The following is a 22,909-nucleotide window of genomic DNA, read 5'->3' as shown; positions in this document are numbered from 1 at the left end:
AGGATTCCGGAGTACCAGTAAGTTCTTTAAGTTACTTTCACCCCTGGGTTACAGACTACAGTTAGTAGTTCTGCAATTTCACATTTAAGTATCTTCAGAACTCTTGGGTGAATACCATCTGTTCCTGGTGACTTATTACTGTTTAGTTTATCAATTTGTTCCAAAACCTCCTCTAATGACACCTCAGTCTGGGACAGTTTCTAGATTTCTCACCTAAAAAGAATGGCTCAGGTTTGGGAATCTCCCTCACATCCTCAGCCATGAAGACTGATGCAAAGAATTCATTTAGTTTCTCCGCAATGGCCTTATTGTCCTTGACTGCTCCTTTAGCATCTCGATTGTCCAGTGGCCTCACTGGTTGTTTAGCAGGCTTCCAGCTTCTGATGTACTTAAACATTTTTTTGCTATTACTTTTTGAATCTTTGGCTAGCTGTTCTTCAAATCCTTTTTTGGCCTTCCTAATTATATTTTTACACTTCATTTGCCAGAGTTTATGCTCCTTTTTATTTTCCACACTAGGATTTAACTTCCACTTTTTAAAGGATGCCTTCCTGCCTCTCACTGCTTCTTTTACTTTGTTTTTTAGCCACGGTGGCAGTTTTTGGGTTCTCTTACTGTTTTTTTTTTTTATTTGGGGGTATACATTTAAGTTGAGTCTCTATTATGGTGTCCTTAAAAAGTTTCCATGCAGCTTGCAGGGATTTCACTTTTGGCGCTGTACTTTTTAATTTCTGTTTAAATAACTTCCTCATTTTTGTGTAGTTCACCTTTCTGAAATTAAATGCTACAGTGTTGGGCTGCTGTGATGTTTTCCCCATCACAGGGATGTTAAATTTAATTATATTATGGTTCCTATTACCAAGCGGTCCAGCTATATTCACCTCTTGGTACAGTTTGGTTCATTTAAGATTTTTACTTCATTTGATTCTATGCTTTCTTTCACATATAGTGCCACTCCCCCACCAGCACGACCTGTTGTGTCCTTCCAATATATTTTGAACCCTGGTATTACTATGTCCCATTGATTATCCTCATTCCACCAAGTTTGTGTGATGCCTATTATATCAATATCCTCATTTAATACAAGGCACTCTACTTCATCCATCTTATTATTTAGACTTCTAGCATTGGTATATAAGCTTCAAAAACTTGTCCCTTTTTAGCTATCTGCCATTACATGGCATTGAATGATCCCATGATAATACTTAATCACTTGCATTTTAATACAATGACCTAAGATAGTCCTAAGATAGTTTTTATGACACTGACAGACCAGCTCAGGCCAGACCCATAGACTAATTCACTTGTGTGTGAATATCAAAGAAGTTAAATGTATTAGAATACATTCAGGCTAATTCACTTGTGTGTTAATAGAGAGCAAAGGAGACGTTAATTGTATTGTTTTCGCCGATCTATATCCTGTTGTTTACTATTACATTACATTTATATGAAGCATGCCTAGTAATTAAATAACCCTAGATCAAAGTGTGTTAGAACATCACGAAAACTAATGGAATGTTACTTGTATTGTTTTTACTTATCTATTCCTATTATAATGGCAGGCATTTACATTATGCATATACCTGTGACTAAATAACTCATTGAATGCAAATGAATTCAAAGCAATTGGCCATTGTGTCGGTACAGACACTTGTCAGATTGTTGTCTATAAAAGAAGCTATAAGTAGTGATTCAAAGAGAGATCCTTTATCTCTGAACTATTTGGATTCTAATGGGTAGAATAACTGAACAAGAAAACTGAGATCCCCGTATTTATTCTGGGTAGCCCTGAGAAAACTTTTGGGAAACTTGCAAATTACCACATCTCTGCTATCATTTTGGACTTACAACCTTTGACTCACCTGTTACTATATTTTACCTTCTTTAACCTCTCAATAACTCTCATTCTTTTTTCTTAGCTAATAAACTTATCCTATAAGTTTACTGTAGAATTGGCTGCCAGCGTTGTCTCTGGTGTAAGATCTGGAGTATCAGTTGATCAGGGGTAAGTGATTGGTGTCTCGAGACTGGAAGAAACCTGATGTGGTGTGATTTTTTGGTTTATGTGACCATTATCACTTAGTTCAGTTTGTTTGGGTGGCAAGATATGTTGGAGAGGCTATGGGGACTGTCTGTGACTCCTTGGTAAGACTGGTATAGTGATCCAGGTGTTCACGTTTGTTACTGGCTTCGTGAAATCTAATATTAGAATTTACCACCAGTTTTGGGTGGCTGCTCTTGTTTTCTGACAGTCTGCCCTGAGACAAGCACTCACAGTTATGAGCCACTCCAGACAGCATGACATCTTTAACTTAATTCAATAAGATTTGTCCAGGATATTTCCGTATCTGTCACAAACACATCAGAAAAACATCCATTTATTTATTACATCTCATAATGCTGCAACAGATTATACACAGATTTATCTCCCACCAAGTAAAGCTGGTAAGGATGCTTTTACTTAAGGTTGTCTGACACTTGCCATTATGAAACCCTGTTTCAGTCGCTCATAACTTTGCCAAACTTTAACCATTTGGGCTGAAATTTCCCATGCTGGGCATCTGCCTCAAGGTGACTTATTTATGAAAATTTCAGCTAAAATGGTTCAGAAGATTAAGAATGAGGTTAGCAAAAATATATTTTATAAAAAAATTTCACAACAATTTAGTTTCCCTCATGGTTTGGAGCGGAGACTTAAAGTTTGGCATGGGAGGGTGTACCTTTTGCAATCACTGTGAAAATTCACCCAAACTTGGCCAAGTTATAAGTCTTTGAAAAATTGCAGTTTGCACATGCTCAGTAGACACTAGTTATAGTTTGGCAGCTAAATATTTTGAAGATTTAATTTACACTGAGCATGATCCATGCCCTCACAGTTCATATGAGGGACTGTGCATGTGCCATCCTCATAGAGTGAATGCTCCAGCCTAGGGTTACAGGGGCCAAGCATGACTTTCCCAACAATTGCTTCTCCAGGCCACTGTAGAATGGACAGTGGAACTGAGAGCAGGACCACTGCCCTTTGTTACTATTTTGCTGGTGCCCAGGTAGTGAGGAAGAGAAGGAAGATGCAACCACAGTGGAATTCATAGGGGTGAGGAATTGGGCAGAAGGAGAGTTTGCAAGGGCCAGAGGTTGGGTGGAAGCAGAAGAGGAGGGGGACAGGAGCCAGTGGAGTTGTTTGGATAGGAGCAGAGTCTAGGGGGCAGGGGGCAGGGTAGTATATAGATGCAGTGGGGGAGATGGACAGGATCCAGGAGATGTGGAGTATATAGGAACAGAAGGGGAGGGAGTCAGGGTGGGGATTGGATAGGAGCAAAATGGCAAGGGGGCAGGAGCCACAATGGGAGGATGGATAGGAGGAGAGGGATACAGAGACAGATGGGGGCTGGGACCGAAGGGTCTATAACCATGAGTCCACACTCCCTTCCAGAACCTGAAATTGAACCTAGGAGTCTTCAGTCTCAACTTGTCTCTGCTATCAGCAAATACACCTCTACCCCGATATAATGCGGTCGTGGGGAGCCAAAAATCCCTACCGCCTTATAGCTGAAACCCCGTTATATCGGGGTATGGGCGTCAGGTCTCCGGCGGTGATTTAAAGTGCTCCAGGTTCCAGCCACTGCAGGGAGCCCAGGCCCTTTAAATTGCCGGCAGAGCCCTGCTGACGCAGCCCCAGGGTAGGGGCGGCAGGGCTCCGGCGGTGATTTAAAGGGCCTGGGGCTCCACGGAGCAGCCGGAGCCCCGGGTCCTTTAAATCGCTGGTGAGCCCCGCTGCCACAGCCCCGGGGTAGCAGCAGCAGGGCTCCAGCTGTGATTTAAAGGGCCCGGGGCTCCCCGCAGCAGCCAGAGCCCGGGGCCCTTTAAAGCGCCGCCGAAGCCCTGCTGCTACCGCGCTATATGCGAACCCGTGTTATATTGAGTCGCGTTATAGCGGTGTAGAGGTGTAGCTTTGTAACACACAGGCAAAGTGTCTCTTCCACCTCCAATGACTGGTCCGCATAGAAGATAACAGCCTACTACTACCATATTGCTAGCAGTGACTCCATTAGCTTAAGGTCTGTTCTGTGGATCTAAAGGTCCCAATCCTACTGATGACCCAAGTTGGGGGTCAGTATGCTTCCACAGGATGGAATTTCTTTATTTTCCAGGGTTTTAAAAAATAGATTACATTAAAAAAAACCCACTATGTTAAAAATACGTTAAGGTTGCAAAGCCAAGCACTCATAAGTTAGGAATGCCAGTTTTAAGGTTGCCTGTACAACATTAATTTGACCCCTTTGTGCATGTACATTCTAATACAGTGTTTAATTACATGATCACATACTATTTTTCCCACAGGACGTTTACTTCATTCAGTGCACAGGATGGATAGTGTTCTAGAAACAAATCAGGATTGTGTAGTAAAAGAGACTGTAGTCTGTAGTCTTGTCTCATTTGTTGAAGAATTTGGAAGGTGCATAAAGAATGAAGAAGGGCTTTGCTGGAAGAGAAAGGATGGTTAAGGATGTTGAATGCCATCCTGGTGAATTGGATTGTATCCCTACCTCTGCCACAGTAATCCTAGGCAAGTCACTTAAAGCAGTATTTTCACAGCTGGCACTCACTGTGTGTTCCTCATTTTCTGGGTGCCCAGTAAGATATACCTGGGTCCAGATTTGCCAAAGTGCTATAGAAACTGATTGGAGCTGTGTGATGAATATATAAAGTGCAACATAATACTAAGTACTCTGAAAAAAATCAGACCATAGGTATCTCCAGTGGGGCTCTTAAAATTAGTGGACACTTTTAGCAATGTTGGCCTTAATCTCTCTCTGCCTCACTTCCCCACCTGTACAATAGGGAAAATAACACCATCTATTCTCTCAGGGTTGTTAAATTCATTAATGATTGTGAAGGACTTGGATATTATGGGGAGAGCACCACAGAAACACCCAGGAGAAAATAAATATTTCTGTATTCAGGGAAGGTGTGTGTTAAATAAAACCTGGGGCCACACACTGAATGTAGAGGATTAAAAAAAAAAAAAAAACCTACTTATTCACTGAATGAAGCAGGGTTCTTGTGGAAAAAATAGTACAATATGTGATGGTGCAATTAAAAACTGTATCTCAATGCATATGCACAGTAGAACTGCATTAAGAAATACACAGGCAATCTGGCATTTTCTAACTTTTGGTTGTTTGACTTTGCAACCTTAATATTTTTAACATAGATTGTGGATGTAATAGTTATATAAAATAAGTAAACTCAATCACAAATATATGCTGAAGATATTTTTGAGAAGGGTAATTTTGAATGTATGTGGTGCAATTGTAATAAAGTAAAACCTGCAGTAAATTAATTCCAACAAACTGAAGTACAAAATATTGGACCAAGTTCAACTAACAGTTACACCAATACGATTCCATTGATCTCTTATGGACTACAGTAGTACAACTCACTGTTTCTGCTATAGTCACTACTTCTGTTTTCTACAAATTGAAAAATGCAATACACCTTACCTTTTCCTAGGAGATAAAAGGAAAAAGTGGCTGGTATAAACTGAATACCAGCTTTTATTTGTTAATTATGTAGAAAGAAACATTGAACTACATAACCCCAAAATATTGTAAACTGTTTGTCACGCTGTCTGGAGTGACTCATGACCATGAGTGCCTACTTCAGGACAGACACCCTAAACTGGTGGTATGTTCTATATTTATATTTTGCCAACCCAGTACCAAATGCAAACTCCCAAAGTACCACAATAGTCTTATATGGAGTCATAGTCAGTCCCCTTAGACTCTCCAGTCTATCTTGCCATGCAAGCAAGCTGGACTATGTGATAAATGGTCACTTACACCAAAAATCACAAATATTCCAGGTTACTACAGTCCCAAGAGACCAATCACTCACTCAGGTCGAGTTGCATCCTAGATCGCACATCAAAGACAATGCTGGTAGCCAATTCCATACTAAACTATCTAAAGGTTTTTATCTAAGAAAAAGAAATTAGAGTTATTGAACAGTTAAAGCAGGTAAAATATATGTACAGGTGAGTCACAGTCTATCATTTCAAATGGTAGCAGAGATGTAGTAATCTGCCAGTTTCCCAAAAGTCTTTGAGGGGCTATCCAGAATAACTCTGGGAATCTTCATCTTCTCACTCAGTTATTCTGCCCTGTTAGACTCCAAACAGTCCAGAGATGAAGAATTTCCCCCTTGAGTCCATACTTACAGCTTCTCCTCACAGAAAACAAACTGACTGGGTCACTACCCACTTAGACTCTTTCTTTGATTGGCAAAGAGAGGAGCATATTCAGAGACTTTGATCTTTGATCATCACACACAATGACCACTTGCTTCAAATGCACAAGAATTAATACTTTCCTGTTAAAGTTCTTCATTTGCATTATACAAGACTTATTTCTCATTTGCTGAGTTGTTTAGTTACAGGGAAATGTTTGCTATTACATTATAGCAGGATACAGATAAGTGAAAATAATGCATGTAACATCCCATTAGTTTTCATGAAGTTTAAACACCAAATACATTCTTATTCATTTAACAATCACTATTATTTATATAGTACACAAGTGAATTAGCCTGGCTTTCAGCTATGCATTTGTAAGTGGTCAGAGAGGCCTAGGGCTTCGGCATGAGCTGGCACCTGGTCTGCCAGCATCACACTGTTATCCCATAGTAATAAACTATATAGCCCACTTATGCTTTTCTGTGCTTTTATATTGTACTATCTTCTACTGACTTTACGGACACCACTTATATAATGATAGGACGGGATTTTTTTTTAAGTGCTCAGCATTGGCCTAACAGTTTGGATCCAAAAGCGGATGGGGCTCTTTTCTCTTGTTCAGTTTGGATAATGTGGCTTCTTGTAAAAACAGTAGTTCTAGGGAGATTTCATACTAAGATAGCAGAAGTCTTACAAGAATAACTAATCTCATGAGAATTCCACCATTCTAGATTATCTGATTTTGTGAGATTTCCACCATTCAGTGCCAGCATCTTGTAAGAATAGCACAGTCAGATCCATATTTGAAACAGCCCTAATTTGGTTTTCATCCTGAACCCCAAACATTAGCTCAAACTAATTGAGATCCAAACACAACTTCTTTGGCCCATCTTTAGATAAGTTAGTGTTTGGGTGCTGGGTGGTGTTGGTGGCCTGTGATATACAGGAGGTCAGACCAGATGATCTGGTGGTCCCTTCTGGCCTTAAACACTATGGCTATGGCTAAGACGGACTGCTTTTTAGATTGTAAGCTCTTTGGAGCAGGGATTGCTGTTTACTATATTTGTACTGAACCTAGCACAGTGGGGCTGTGACCTGATCCTTTAGTAATTACATCACTACAAATTATAATAATGGTAAAGCAAAGTGTTTTACATGGAAGATATCCCTGTGACTTTCTTTTGCACCTCTGTTTTCCCCTGTACTTTCTCAGGCCATTTTGCCCTCCCCCCAACAAATCCCCTGATTGCCCCACAATGCTGAGCTAGTGGAGTCCAGCACATATGAGCCCCTTTCTAATGAGTCCCAAATGCAAGACATTTCATATCTTATGAGCTCTGATCACAGACTGAAAACTTTGAAATCAACCAAATCAAAATCCTGTACCCAAACATCTCTTAAGTTTGGGGAAGTTCAGACACAGACTTTGCTACTTCAACCCATCTCTGTGATGGGATATTGCATTCTCCATGTTAGGTGTGGTCTTTGAGGAGTGGGCAAGAGGCAGAGAAAGTTACAGGCTGTCCATCCAGTCTTAATCTCTTAAAACCAAAACACAGAAACATGGTTTGGTTAGGATAAGGAAATTTTATCTGGAGTATCTGGATAGTCTACATCAGGATTAAGAGGAATCCATTGTTTTGCCAGTACTAGGAAGAATCAGCAGGTACTGGTGGGAAAGAAAGGATAGTCTTGGTGGTTTAGGCACAGAGTTGGAGGTCAGGAGACCTATATTCTATTTTTGGCTTTGACACAGTTCTCTGGTTTGATTTTGGACAAACTAGTTAATCTCTCTATGCCTATCTCTTTAACTGTTGTTTAAAAATGTGTATAATAATGCAAGTTATTGTGAGTTTTGTGGTCTACGCTTGTAAAATGACCGAGATACTCTAATGGAAGGCACTAAAAGCCAAACCTTGGCTTGGGATTGGTGCCGCCTTATGTCCTATCTGGGCTGCTCACACCACAGTGGGGAGCAAAGCCCCAGTGATGAGACTACTCCCATTCATGTGGGCATGCAGACGTGGGGAGTGGAAAGAGCCTTGCTGCCCCTTACCCAGGGGTTATGGTAAATTCATGATCCAGCCCAATGGTTTTCAACCGGCAGTCCATGGATGGCTATGTCTAAGAGGTTGTCCCATTACCATAGAATGGTTTTCAACCTGTGATCGGGGGACCCCTGGGGTTCCGCAGACTATGTCCAAGATTTCCAAAGGGGTCTGCACTTCCATTTGAAATTTTTTAGGGGTCCACAAATGAAAAAAAGGGTTAAAACGATGTGGCTAGCCCTACCATGCAAAATATTTTTATGAGGAATCCAAGAAATATTTTGAAGAAAAACGTAGGCGGTGACCTTCCTGGCCTCCATGCTAAAATTATGCCTTGTGCATTAAAGCAGCATCCTGTTTAATATGAGAACCCTGCATATGAGAACCCATAAGCCAGATATGAAAGTTTTAGATATCACATTTTAATAAACCATAAAACAGAATCATAGAATATATTGAACTGCAATGACTGGAAGTGAGAACCTGACACAAAGCCTGTTGAAGACAATTGACAGGCTTCCATTGATTTCAGTGGGCTTTGGATCAGGCCTTACATTAGAACAAATAGTGATGATTTATTTCATAGTGCTTCTGCCATTAGCTTTTGAATGGCTTCAGAACTGCCACTTGTTTTTCATAAAACCAAATCCCATTTTTCCTCCAACTACCTTTTGTTCACTAACATTTTAGACCAAGATTGCTTGCTACAGCAGATTCCACTGAAAAATACATTTGTTTCTCCTTAAATTTATTACTAGATTATAAATGCTCCTTCCTGTGTGTCTGGACAGTGCCTAGCACATTGTGGGTACCACCAGATTGCTAATAATCATAATGATAATTTTTGAAAAATGCCACACTGGCTAACTTGAATTTTTTTCAAGTTTTGGTATGTGAAAAAGAAAAGGTTCAAATCAGTTTCCTTAAAAAGTCAACCTGCTTCGTTCATTCAAAGTTGGAAAAAGAATACTAAATGTAGCTCTGCATTCAATTTAACAACCTAATAATTAATATCCTCTATCAGTCAGTAGTGAGCTGCAAGAAGATCGCCGGGGGGGATGACAAAATCCTGTTTTTCTTACTGATGAGAACAACATTTGCTTGTGCTAGCTCACAAACTAGCAGCAATTTTCTTATTTGCTTTTAAAAATACTAATTCAATATAATAAAGCAGCCTTTGTGATCACTGCCTTTATCTTCACGCACTAGGCTATATATTTATAATGATTTGAGTGGATATCTGTAAAATAATTTATTATTCATAAGTTCATCTCATTCCACAAGGTAAAAGATGGGTAATTAAGGCTTGATTCTACAATCCTTATTCAGGCAAAGTTTCCACTGATTTCATTCAGAGTTTCACTTGTGTAGAGGTTGCAGGATCAGGGCCAATGGAAAACAATATTCCCAATATGTTAATACTTTCATATAGTTATATTAAATGGCAGTTGCTGCTTTTTAATAAGAAAAAAAGTTGGTGACCACATAAGCTGATGCCTTCAGAACTGTGTTTACACCATAGGTTTTAGAGGTGAAAGTTCATATTACAAGGAGCTGCTGATCTCCTTGCAAACATGGCTGAAGTGTATTTAGAATTGGCCCGAGCTAGTCGGGACGGATTTTTATTTTCACACTGAAAGAAATGAGTAGAATTTATAATTGCAATTGGCTGGAAGTGCCATGGGGAGATGGAGATTTAGGTACTGTATGAAATTTTTAAATAATTCTTTGTTCTTGTCTGTTAATAATATGAATTCTTTTTTACTCTATTTCTCTCTCATGTTTACAGAACAGCGTAGGCTGCTGTTCCCTGTAAATTATATACCAGATGGCTTGGAACTAGTGCTGTTTCTAAATATAGTGAGAGGTAGCTTGTGTTTAGCATCAAAGAAGACCACAACAGTAGAGATCTGATAGATTAACAGGTTTTGAATAGGATCTATATGCTAATATTGCTCGTAGACAGCATTATGAATTAGTACATTTATTCGTGTTCTTAACACTTTCTAGATAACAGAAATTGCAAAACTGGAAATCAGCAGAAAGCAATGAGTTAAATAAGTTAGAATGTTGCTTTTTAAAGACATCTTTTGATATTTTATTTGGAAGGCCCAATTTTGCTGGGCTGATAGTGATTTGGAGGCTGATTCTGTCCTCGTACTTAAAGACAAAAATCCTATTGACTTCAATGGAAGCAGAAGCAGATCCTTGGAAAGTGGAAGAATTTTTCTAAACTTAATTTGCCCAGAATATTTGTGCAGTAATTTTAATATCTGTACACTGTTTATAATGGAAGCAATCACATAACTAAGCACTCTATAGTTAATGGGTTTAGCAGAAGCCATCAGCTGTTAGATTTCACTGTTCTTGTGGGCAGCAACCGAGGGAAGGTCTAGGTGCAAAATAGAACTTGGAATGTAATCTAGTATCATTTGATTCTCACATGTCACTGAAGTAATGACATTAGCAGGCATTCTCCTAAGCAATCCAAAAGGGCACATGGGAAGAGGGAGGTGAGGGAAGCAAAGATGGGGATAAACATGGATTGCAGAAAGAGATTCTGCCTGCATATCCATATTCTGTTTTGTGTCCAGCTGTAAATCTAAAATGTCCATAGCACCAGCAGTCAATCAGAAATCTCTTAAAAGATTTTTAATATGTTTTTATGCTTTGTGCATTGTACGGTTTTGTCTGATTTTTTTTCTACAGTACTGCAGTACTTCTTACTTCTTTCTTTCATCTTAAATTGGCAATGGAATAGGCCACGAAAAGAGAGTAGAGAATTTTCTTAAATGGAGATATAAGGCCAGACTTTTGAAAGCAGCCTCTAAATGCGGGCTTCTGATTTTTCTTGCACAATCATTTGCAGTCACAAGAAGAGAACTTTTACTTACTACCTGATTTGTGGGTGTAACCATTATTTGAGATCTTGACTCACTTTAGTGCTAGTTATTTATTCTATAAAAAATAAAGAAAAATATTGGCCAAGATTTTCAAAAGTGATGTGATTTTGTGTACTCTATTTTAAATACCTTACAAGAGCTTGAGTTTGAGGGGGTGAACGGTCAGCACTTTCTGAAAATCAGAACTCTTCAAGGTGTCTCCAAGGTGGTTACTAAAAAGTTAAAGCACCTAAAATCACTAGTCATCTTTTTTAACTCTTTGGCTATTGTCACTAAAAATAAAAATTGCAAAATGAGTTTAACTTTAAATCAAATAATATATAGAGAGGATATGTATCACCAATTATAGCAAATCATCCAAAATGAATAGCAGAGTATGGGCGTCTTAATAGGAAAATCAGAACGGCCACAGTGGCTCAGACCTGTGGTCCATCTGATCCAACATCCTGTCTCAGGCAGTGGCTAGCACCACATACTCCAAAAGAAGGTGCAAAAAGCCCCAAAGTAGGTTGATGTTGGATAGGGGAGTCGCCTCCTAATTCCTATGAGTTCAAGACAAATTTAAGACCTGAAGCATGAGGCTTTATATCACTTGTAAAACTTTGTTTTTTAGTATTTATTAATATAACTCAATATTCTTGCCAACCATCTAAAAATCCAATTTCTTTTTGAATCTTGCTGAGTTCTTGGTCTCAGTGCTATCATTTGGCAGAGGGTTCCACAGACTAATCATGTGTTGGATGAAAAAATATTTCCTTTTATCAGTTTTGAATTATCCACCCTTCAGTTTCATTGAATGTCCCCTTCTCTCATGTTATGAGAGGAAAACAGAAACTCTGGATCTGACTTCTCTATACCACTCATTTCATATGCTTCTGTCATGTCCCCTCTTATTCATCTTCTTTCTAAAGTAAGCAATCTCAATCTCTCTTCATATAAGTTTTTCCAGGGCTGTAATTATTCTCATCACACATCACTAAACTCTCTCTAAGCTGCAATATCCTTTTGAGATGGGGTGATAAGTATTGCACACCATTGATTTATATAATAGCATTATATTTTTCATATTATTCCATTCCTTATGTATCCTCATACTTTGTTGGCTTCCCCCCCCCCACTACAACTGCACATACGTCTACACTATGGACCTTACAGCAGCACAGCTGTACCGCTGCAGTTGTGCCACTGTAAGGTCTCCTGTATAGCCACCCTATGCCAGTGGGAGAGCACTCTCCCATCGGCATAATTAAACCACTCCCAAAAAGCGGCAGTAGCTATGTCGGTGGGAGAGCATCTTCCACTGACAAAGCGCTGTCCAAACTTATGTTGGTCGGGGGCGGGGGTGTTTTTCACATCCCTGACCAACAAAAGTTTTGCCAACAAAAGTGCTAGTGTAGACAAAGCCAAGATCTTAATTGAGCAGTCCACACTGATACCCAAGTGTTTTCCTGAGTTGATACAGTTAACTTAGAACCCAGTAAGATGGATCAGCAGCTTGTATTTTTCCTCTAATGTGTATTACGTTGCATATTATCAACATTCAGTTTCATATGTCATCATGTTGCCAATTCACTAAGCTTGGGTAGAGCCCTCTGAAATTTCTCAAAGTCCTTTCTGGACTTGACTTTGCTAAAGCTTGATCTACACTAGAAAATTAGTTCAGTTTAACTACTGAAAAACTACTGAAGTCTGAAAAATCCACACGTCTGAGCAGTGTAGTTAAGTCCCTGTGTAAACAGTGCTCGGTCAAGAGAAGAATTCGTTTGTTGACCTAGCTATTGCCTCTCAGAGAGGTGGATTACCTATGCTGACAGAAGAATCCCTAGTGTTGGGAATAGGTTGTGTCTACACTGAAGCGGTACAGCGGCGCAGCTGTGCTGCTGTAGCGTTTTAAGTGTAGACAAGCCCAAAGTAATTTTGTTATATGCACATTTTTCCAGATCTCTGCTCATGCCTTTTTCCAGATCATTAATGTATATATTAAACTCCAATCCTAGAACAGAATCTTGCTGTTAACCTTTTGCCATGATTTGACAATTTATTTCTACTTTTTTTCTCTCTTAGCCAGTTCTTGATCCACGGTAATGCATTTCCTCTTAACCATGACTACAATGTTTCTTAATAGCCTCCTGTGATGGACCTTGTCAAAGGTCATTTGAAAGCCTAAATAAATTATGTCAACTGGTTTACTTTTATTCACTACGTTATTGACACATTCAAAGAATCCTAACAGACTGGTAAGGCACCATACTCCTTTGCAACTGTTAAGTAGTTACATAAAAAGTAAAAATTGGCAGGTATTTTGTAGAAGCTTCCCATTTTAAGACAGACAACATTAACTATTCAGCTTGATGAAAAGTATGTCTGGAATATATCTGATGCAGTACAGTAATATTACAAAACCTTGTGTCTAGAACTTCGTGTTCTACTTTCTCATACAATTAATTCCAATAACAAGTTTATCACTCAGAAACAAGATGATCAGAGGCAGAATTGAAAGAGGAAAAAGTGTGATGGAGGAGAGGGAACTCTGTTTTCTACAGGCTGTAAACTTTCTGTGGTTTCAACACTATATAACAACAATAACCAAACAAATCCACAGAATAGTTCACTGGGTTGAACTGAAGTTCCATTGCAATTCACACTGATTGCAATACTCTCTGAGTAGTCACAGCATCTACTCAATAAAATCATCAATCAAGGGATTGTTATTAAATGATAATGACATGGTGGTCTCTCTGACCCCATGTGCTGAGCATACTGCTTTTGGGGTATTCCTGCAATGAGCCTAAGCAGTAAGAAAATGGGACTGAGAATCACACTTCAATTTCCTGCAAGATGTTGCAGAATAATGACCAAATCCTAAATCCTGCACCTACCCCAGGCAATTAGGCAGAAAAGAATCCTCTCCCAATGTTGCTGCAGGCCAGTTGGTACATGAGCATTCTGCAGCTCTCCTAACTTGAGGCTCTCTCATAGAAGTAATCAGCAGAGGATCCACAAAAAAAGTGTAGGAGGATTTCTACAGAGCCCCTCAAATCTTGACTCCCTACACAAAGAAACAGAACTGAACCAGTTCTGCTGCCAGGGCCCTCTGTGGCTGTGGAAGTGACAGCTGGATTTGCCCCTAAGTCAGTGGTCTGCCTTTCTTCAATAAGAATATGAGCATCATTTTCACAGAACCCTCAAACTTGCACCATCTCTAAGTTATACATAAAAAAGATAAAGTGGGTTCTCAATTACTCCTTCCCATTTAGAAACCAAGAAGCAAATCCCACCTCTTTTTCTTCAGCCACAAAGGGCCGAAGATATAGTGGAACTGGTTTACTTGTGCTGGATGAGGAAAACAAGTAGTTTTGAGAGCCTGTGCCAGGGATTCTCATCGCTTGTATACTGGAGAGTCCACCTGTATGGGATTCCCTGCAAAATGGGATTCCACGCATTAGAGGTGAACCCTGTAGAACAGGGTCACAACAGCATGGGCACACTCTGGGCTTCAGTAGAAGAAGCAGAGTGGTTGTGTGGCCTGGAGCAGAAGCTAGGATTTCCTTTCCAAGCCCTGTAAAATATCCTTGCATCAAGAAACACAACTACTTGGATTTGGTCCATGGGGAAGAATTTAGCCCTAAAAACCTATTTCTACCATGGGAACTCTCTTCTCAGGGACTTACATATAGATTTCATGGGGGAAGTGGGGGTTGGAGGCTTCAGATTGGTCTTATCAACCATAGACATTTTAATGTTAATTTTTTTTTTAGAACAGCTTTTCCTTTTTTTCAGGAATGTTTCTGAAAGTGTGTGTGGTCCTCATTTTTGCTTCAAATATTCTATCCAATATGTCTGTGCTTCCTGTTGAAGCGGGTAGATTTTGATATACCTATACAACACTTTGTAGAAAATATACAAGGCTCTGGTAGACCAATACCATGAATATTGCTGAAGTTGTTAAAATACATTAATAAAAAATACCATGTAGAAAATTTTTCACCTTCATATTGCAGAATTACTCAGTGTAGATGTTTAAAATTAGCCGTGTAGCCTGTCTGCTCTTTTTAGTGTCCAGGAAAGAATACATGTATTTAAGACACTTAGTCCAAAATGAGAATAATTCATTTAATAGAACCTTTGACTTTATTTTTAGCATAACCACTTCTGTTTTGTTCTGTGCATTCTAAAATCACTGTAATTTTTTCAATAAATATTATTATTCTGTAGGTTCTTGGGCAGATCGTTCACCACTGCATGAGGCAGCCAGTCAAGGACGTCTCCTTTCTCTAAAAACTTTATTGTCACAGGTAATGCCCATATGGTTCTTAAAACATTTTCCTTTTTTATCTTATTTAATGACAACCCAGAAAAAGGTAAATATAGCATGATTATTCTGTTATGCTCTCCGTGTGAATAATGCAGATGTATTTTCATTTGGGAGCTTTTGATACTATAAAATTTAAGGACATTTCAAGATATTTTCCCACTGGTTTTAAAGGCATTTTCTAAAATATATTTGTTGTGAAGCTTTGGTAGATTAAACCTATGAAAACTGTTTCCTTGTAAATGTTGTTGTTCCTTTAGGGTTGCTTCTAAAGGCTAGAATGACGCTATTTATTTGTTTTTGTAAAAAAGAGCAGTAAAGCACTTGTTTTGGAGAATTAAGGAAGAATAGTGCCTTAGAGGTACAGTGCATCCTGGGAGTACTCCTTGGTTGGTACAATTTATACACCAGCCCTTACTCTCTGCTGTGCCTACAGGCACATATCCCTTATCCTCAGCTCGTGTAAATCAGCATAGTTGCACTGACGTCCCTTCTCAGCTGATATAAACTGACGTTGATCCATTGACTTCAATATAGCTATGCCAATTTACACCAACTGAATATCTAGCCCTTACTGTGGGAGAAAGGATTAGTACATGCTAAACAAAGCTATCATCCTGTCTACTGATCAGGAGAAGGACTTGTGAGTTCTTCAGAAAAATTAATTGAAAATAGCCCAGTGAACAGCAGCAATAATAATAATAATAAAAGACACACTGAATATTATTTTGTAACAGCAAAGGGATAAAGTAAAAGCAGGAGTTTTATTGTTAGTGTAACAGCAAACCTGCTATTTGGCAGTTAAGTACTATAAAATATGGGATCAAATAAGAGCCCTTTCTGGAACATTGGTAAACTACAAAAAGTATATTGTGTAAGCCAATGTAGTAATTTGCTGATGATGCAAAGCTGGCTTCAGTGTAGCATTGTCAACACAAGGATGGATTGGAATATTATACAGGAAGATCTGGATGACTTTGAAGACTGGAGTAACAGAAATGGGATGAAATTCAATAGTACAAAGTGCAAGATCATGCACCTACGATCTAATCATAAGAATTTCTGCTGCTAATTGGGGGGGGGGGGCTCATCATTTGGAAGGAATGCAGGAGAGACACCTGGGTATGGGAGTCAATCACAGGATGACTATGAGCCACCAATGCGATGCAGCTATGAAAAAGACAAACACAATCCTTGGATGTATCAGATGAGGCATTTCTAGTAGAAACAGAGAAGTTTTAATGCCATTGTACAAGGCACTGTAAGATCTCATTTGAAATATTGTGTACAATTCTGGTCACCCATGTTCAAGAAAGATAAATTCACACTGTAACAGGTGCAGAGAAGCGATACTAGGATGATCAAAGGAATAGAGGGCCTATCTTATGACTGGAGACTGGAAGAGCTTGGTTTGTTTAGCCTAGCAAAAGAAGGCTAAAGAGACAATATAATTGCTTTCTATGAATGCATCAGGCGAGTGAATAATTTAAGCTAAAGGACACTGCTGGCACAAGAACAAATGGATATAATCTGGCCATAAACAAATTTAGGCTGGAAATTAGAAGATGGCTTCTAACCATTAATGGAGTGAAATTCTGGAATGGCTTCCCAATAGGAGTTGTGGGGGCAAACAATTGAATTAGTTTTAAGAGACAGCTGGACAAATTTGAGTGCAGTTGTCTGATGGGGTTGCTTGTGATGGTAGGGGGCAGGACACAGCAGCCCTGGGGGTCATTTCCGGGTTTATGTCTTATGTTCCTAAAAGCTCATGCTTCAGGTCTTCAGCCAGCCACCTCCAGCCTCCCTGTCGCCAATTTATTTTTGGTGATTTGTTTTGTTTTGTTTTTTGTTTCCTTCCTCTGAACCATCAGAGATAACTATAGCTGGAAATGGGACACTGGATGGAGTGGGCCGGTTCTCTGAGGTGGCACCAAACATCCTCTTTTTTCCTGCCTTTGCAAGGTCATCAGGCATTGGTGCATCTCAGTCCCTGTTATTCTCTCCCTGTGGCACATAATAGTCTAGTCTCCTGTAATATTTTGGTCTAATTTTGGTTGATGGGTTTAGTGTGTGGGTGCTGGGTAGTGTTGATGGGCTTTGATATACAGGAAGTCAGACTAAATGGTGGTCCCTTCTGGCCTTCAACTTTATGACTCTGAAAAAGATATCAGATTTCAAGAATCTAAAAAAACCTATCCACAGAAAACTGCACGGAGCTCAGTCATTTTATCAATCTCATAAGGAAGAAGGACTGAGTTTACTCTCTTGGAATTTGAATTTGTGGCTCTAGGAAGTCCAAGTATTTCAAATGTGAAGTGTAGACAACTAAGTGAATGTTTAGAAGCTATTTTTATTACTGTTTTCTAAATCAAATAATGAAAGATTCTGCATGCATTCATTTTTGTGCTCACATAAGGTATATTTTATTATGTATAGAATATTGTAAATAAAGCTGGGTGAAACTTTTCAGATGAATAGTTTATTCATCAAAAAATGCAGTTTGGGTCAACCAAAACTATTTACACATTCATGTCTAGTTCACCAAATAGTTTAGACCATAGGTGGGCAAACTTTTTGGCCCGAGGGCCACATCGGAGTTGCGCAACTGTATGGAGGGCCGGGTAGGGAAGGCTGTGCCTCCTCAAACAGCCTGGTCCCTGCCCCCTATCCGCCCCCTCCCACTTCCTGCGCCCTGACTGCCCCCTCAGAATCCCCAACCCATCCAACTCCCCCCCGCTCTTTGTCCTCTGACTGCCCCCTCCCGGGACTCCCGCCACCTATCCAACCCCCCTGCTCTCTGTCCCCTGACTGCCCTGACCCCTATCCACACCCCTGCCCCCAGACAGCCCCCACCTGGGACTCCCACCCCCTATCCAACCACCCATTGCTTCTCATCCCCTGACCACCCCCTCCTGGGACCCCCTGCCCCTAACTGCATCCCGGGATCCCACCCCTTTCTCCAACTCCCCCCTGCTCCCTGTCCCCTGACTGCCCTTCCAACCCCTATCCACAGCCCTGCCTCCCAACCCTCCCCGTTCCCCATCCCCTGACCACCCCCTCAGAACCTCCGCCCCATCCAACCGCCTCCGCTCCCTTACCCAACCCCCCCGCTCCCCGCCAGCAGCAGGAACTCGCAGCCTTGACACCAAATCAGAGCTAGCTGCGCTCCCCACGCTGCCCAGTGGGAGCATGGCTGCAGGGGGGACAGCAGAGGAGGGGCCAGGGACTAGGCTCCCCGGCCGGGAACTCAGGGGCCGGGCAGGACAGTACTGTGGGCTGGCCATAGTTTGCCCACATCTGGTTTAGACCAAACTGAAAGTGTCAAAACATTTTAGTAAGATCAAAATGTTTCATTTTGACACAAAATTTGTTTCTATTTTCAGGCATTTTGGCTAAACCAAAGGAAAGGAGGAGTAGAGTCATAAAACAATGGTGGCAGCAGAAACAGCAGCAGGAGGAGATGGTGGTGGTAGTTCGCCTCCCTTATAGACTTTAGTCTAGTGGTTTTGGCATTCACCTGGGAGATGAGTCACCTAACTACCAGGCTATTGAGTCATTCTCACTATCTTTCTGGCCCTATGACTATCCACTGTCATTATGAGTGACTATGAATTGCAATGCATAGTCATTGGGCCAGAGAAATAGTAAAAACAACTATTGCCTGGTAGGTGGGAGAACCAAGTTCAAGTCCCTGCTCAGATGGCTATTTAATTATTTATAAAAAGTGAAACAGCTTCAAGATTAGGAAAGCCCCCACCATAGCTGAATATCCCATAGCCCAGTGGCTAGGACTTTCTCCTTCTATGAGGGAAACCTAAATTCAAATCCCTTCTCCACATCAGGCAGAGAAAGGAATTGAACCTGGGTCATCTATATCCTAGATGACTGCCCTAACCACTGGAATAATACTTATAAAAGAAGGGATACTGAAAGCAGCAGCATCTCCTCCTCTCCCCGTTTTGTAAATCTAGTTCTCCTTTCTTTTGCTTTTATCAAAATGCCTGAAAATTTAAACAAAAATGTTCAGGGTGAAACAAAACAAAACATTTTGTTTCAACATTACTGAAATAAAGCTTTTTTGAGTCAAAACTAAATTACTTTTTGATTCACTGAAAAATTTAAAAAGTGTCATTTTTGGTTCAACCTGAAGCTAAACATTTTTTTTAAATTGCCAGTGAACTGAAAAATCCATTATTCACCCAGCTCTAATAAACTGTGGTGCTTACAACTAACAATGTTGAAGACTTAACAGCTTTGAATAGCTTTTGTCTTACCTTTATGTGTGGCGCCTATCCTGTTTAGGGTTACAATGTGGATACTCTGACAATTGACCAAGTCACTCCACTACATGAAGCCTGCCTGGGAGATCATGTAGGGTGTGCAAGAATCCTTCTTGAAGCAGGGGCAAATGTAAGTATCTTTTTCATATGCACTGACCTTATCTAATTGAAAGGGATCTATTCCTTGATTTTTCATCCAAAGCTCTCCACATTCTCCTGCTCCATAGTAGATCGGTTTGTTAACAACAGTAGGTTTGCCTTTTGTGGTTTTTTTAAGTAATAGTTGATTTTTTTAAAAGTCTTTGCTGATTGACAGCAAAGGAGACTGATGGGATTGTTGCATAATGGAGGAGAGAGAAGACAGCAGAAGTAGAGGGGAGAGAGAAAAGATCACACAGAGGATGGGCAGAACAGAGAACAGAAAATAGATGAGAAAACCAGGGGAGAAAGCAAGAGGGAAATTGGACATAAAATTGAGGCACTCTGGCCAATGTAAGCATTGTAAATTGAATGTATATTTATTATTTCTACAGAACATAAACATTTATTGTTTCTACAGAATCCATACATGTTTCCCCAAAAACTGAGAAAAAGACATGTTTCCAGTGCCAGAGAGCTTATAGTCTAAATATGAGTCAAGACACAACAAGGGAGAGCAACAAACAATGAGGGGAACAGGGACAAGGGAGCACAAGATTTACAAATAAAAGCGTATGCAATTACAGTATTTAGGTATGCTTCTGCATTTCTCAACCATACCATGCTATCTCTACACACACAACGATACAGTAGTAAAGCTTCCAGAGAAGTTCCCTCTCCTTAAAATGGGGACTAGCACAGGAGGAACATTTTAAAAAATACTTATCAATTTAATTATTTTAAATTGAGTTTTTTGGGGGTGGAGTAGAACACTAGCTCTTCATGGTTATAGGCTAATTTTAGAGCTTGTGGAGCACCAAGAAAGAACCATCTGATGATAGAGATTGGGGAGTGCTAATGGAATTTTCCATAATGAAAAGAAAACTTTAGAACTTTGAAGTCAATGAGAACAGCTGAGTACTCAGCATTTTTGAAAGTCAGGCCACTTATTTAGATTTAGTATTATGGTCAGTTATGTTTTCTTGGATATAGTTTAGCATATTTAAATTAGCATACCATTATGCAAATAACGAGGGGTGGGGTGGGAAGATAAGAACTGTACAGAAGTTGAGTGCAATAAAGCAATCTTATGGTAAATAGTGTATTTGTTGATGTATCAAGCATATTTCAGCTATATCTTATTTTAATAGACTATCAGTTAAGAATGCATCCCTTACTTCATTCCCATCTTAGACATATCTTTTCTATTCTAGGTAAATGCTACAACAATTGATGGAGTGACCCCATTATTTAATGCATGTTCAAGAGGCAGTGCATCTTGTGCAGAGCTTTTGTTGGAGTATGGTGCCAAAGCTCAATGGGAGTCGTGTCTCCCTTCACCGACTCACGAAGCAGCCAGTAGAGGTAAAAAACTAGCTTCTGAGCATACATGGAATAGTTGACAAATTACATTATATAGTGTTAAGAAATGTATCAGGTTTCGTAAATGGAACATCTAACTGAAGAGGCAAGCAAACTATGTCATACTCTGTTGGCAGGTCACAGTGAATGTCTGGAAGTGCTGATCTCCTGGGGCATAGATGTTGACCAAGACATTCCTCATCTGGGAACACCTCTATATGTAGCTTGTGTTTCACAGCAGATCCATTGCATTCGAAAACTTCTTTATGCAGGTACAAGTTTATTTACCTAAAATATTAACATATTCTGATACTGCACACTTTTACCGTAAGATGTATTCAGCTAAACAAAACTAGGCTTCTGTCAAAGTTAATTCCCCACTCTGGCACTTCCAGTGCAGAAGGTGGGGGCCCGCAAGGATTCTAAAAATTAATAGTAGCCACTCCAGGCTTGTATTAAACTTCCAAGGGGAATTCCTTCCTGTGGGGTACCCTCAAGCCCTTTCACCCCACCCCACCCAAGGAAGAGCTGAGAAGAAAAACAAAGGAAATCAGCTGTTGCCATCAACTAATTAAACAACATGTGCACAAACCTCTTAGGACACAAAAATCCAATTCTGTTCTTAAATAGGGTAAATTTTATTAATAAAAAAAGAAGAAAATACATCTGGGACCTAGACTTTTGCTAGATTTAAAAAAAAACAACTACAAGGATTAAGCATCAAAAATAGCTTTTTTGAGGTCCAGCTTAAAGGTTACAAGCAAAACAAAAGCACCTGGGGTTAGCACAAAGGAAGCCACAAGCCATAAAGAAATAAAAGGGATAAACCTAATCGCGTCTTCCTAGACATTTCCTGATCTACTTACATATCTGGAGTTTTAGATGACTAGTTTCTAGGTATGATACTGATAAATTTTTATACCTGGCCCAAGCTTTTCACAGCATAACTGCTCCCTGTCTGCCTCTCCCCAAGAAGAACCACAGATAGACAAAGGGGAAGTTTTCTCTCAATTTTAAAAAGTTCTAGCCTTTCCATTGGCTCTTTTGGCCAGGTGCCCACTCACTTCCTTTTACCTATGCATAGCAGTGAGACTTTTTAGCCATTTACAGGTAAAGTAAGTAGAGAGAACAGCTATTAAGAGGGATTTTATAGCTAACTGGCTGGCTGGGTGTCCATAAAAGGGAACTATTCCCTCCCCTCCCCCTTCATTTATCACAGCTTCTTGTTGCAGGACTCTAATTTTAACTTTATGCTCAGACATATTTTTTGTTAGGGGAAACCTTTTGGTTGTTGATTTACAGTATGTGGGGTGGAAGAAAGAAAACATCAACTCTGAGTGGTCTGATATCAAGCATTTTCAGCACCACTGGCCACTTCCTTCTTTTCACTCTATAGTAAAAATGAAGGTAGTAAAGTTAAATAGCTCCCAAATGAGCTTGGATAAAAGTAATCCCCATCACTGGAGGTTTTTAAGAACAGGTTAGACAAACACCTATCGGGGTGGTCTATGTATACTTGGTCCTGCCTCAGAATAGGGAGCAGGACTAGATGATCTCTCAATGTCCCTTTGGGCTCTACATTTCTCTGATTCTATGAAAGTGAAAGTTTAAAGTGGGTATAGAGCCATAAG

General features: G+C 39.9%; 1 protein-coding gene and 1 long non-coding RNA gene across 4 annotated transcripts in view; one reads left to right on the top strand and one right to left on the bottom strand.

Annotated features, from left to right (window-relative positions):
• LOC117877651 overlaps nucleotides 1–22,909 on the bottom strand; it is an 85,385-nt gene that overhangs the window by 40,247 nt on the left and 22,229 nt on the right. The gene's annotated exons all lie outside the window — the stretch shown is intronic.
• Nucleotides 1–22,909, top strand: part of ASB5 (ankyrin repeat and SOCS box containing 5) — a 64,518-nt gene that overhangs the window by 34,759 nt on the left and 6,850 nt on the right. Inside the window, exons 1-5 of one of the 3 annotated variants that reach the window (XM_034770945.1) lie at nucleotides 9,733–9,983; nucleotides 15,402–15,547; nucleotides 19,801–19,908; nucleotides 21,131–21,281; nucleotides 21,416–21,550. In XM_034770945.1, coding sequence (XP_034626836.1) covers nucleotides 9,926–9,983; nucleotides 15,402–15,547; nucleotides 19,801–19,908; nucleotides 21,131–21,281; nucleotides 21,416–21,550 — 598 coding nt within the window. In that variant the 5' untranslated portion in view covers nucleotides 9,733–9,925. Of the gene's footprint in view, nucleotides 1–9,732; nucleotides 9,984–15,401; nucleotides 15,548–19,800; nucleotides 19,909–21,130; nucleotides 21,282–21,415; nucleotides 21,551–22,909 lie in introns of those variants that run through there. The other 2 variants (XM_034770943.1, XM_034770944.1) reach the window with 2 other exon arrangements.

Source organism: Trachemys scripta, chromosome 5 (genome assembly GCF_013100865.1).
Source record: "Trachemys scripta elegans isolate TJP31775 chromosome 5, CAS_Tse_1.0, whole genome shotgun sequence".
Lineage (NCBI taxonomy): Eukaryota > Metazoa > Chordata > Testudines > Emydidae > Trachemys > Trachemys scripta.
Note: the sequence above shows the minus strand (reverse complement) of the source record. Positions and strands in the feature narration are given on the sequence as shown.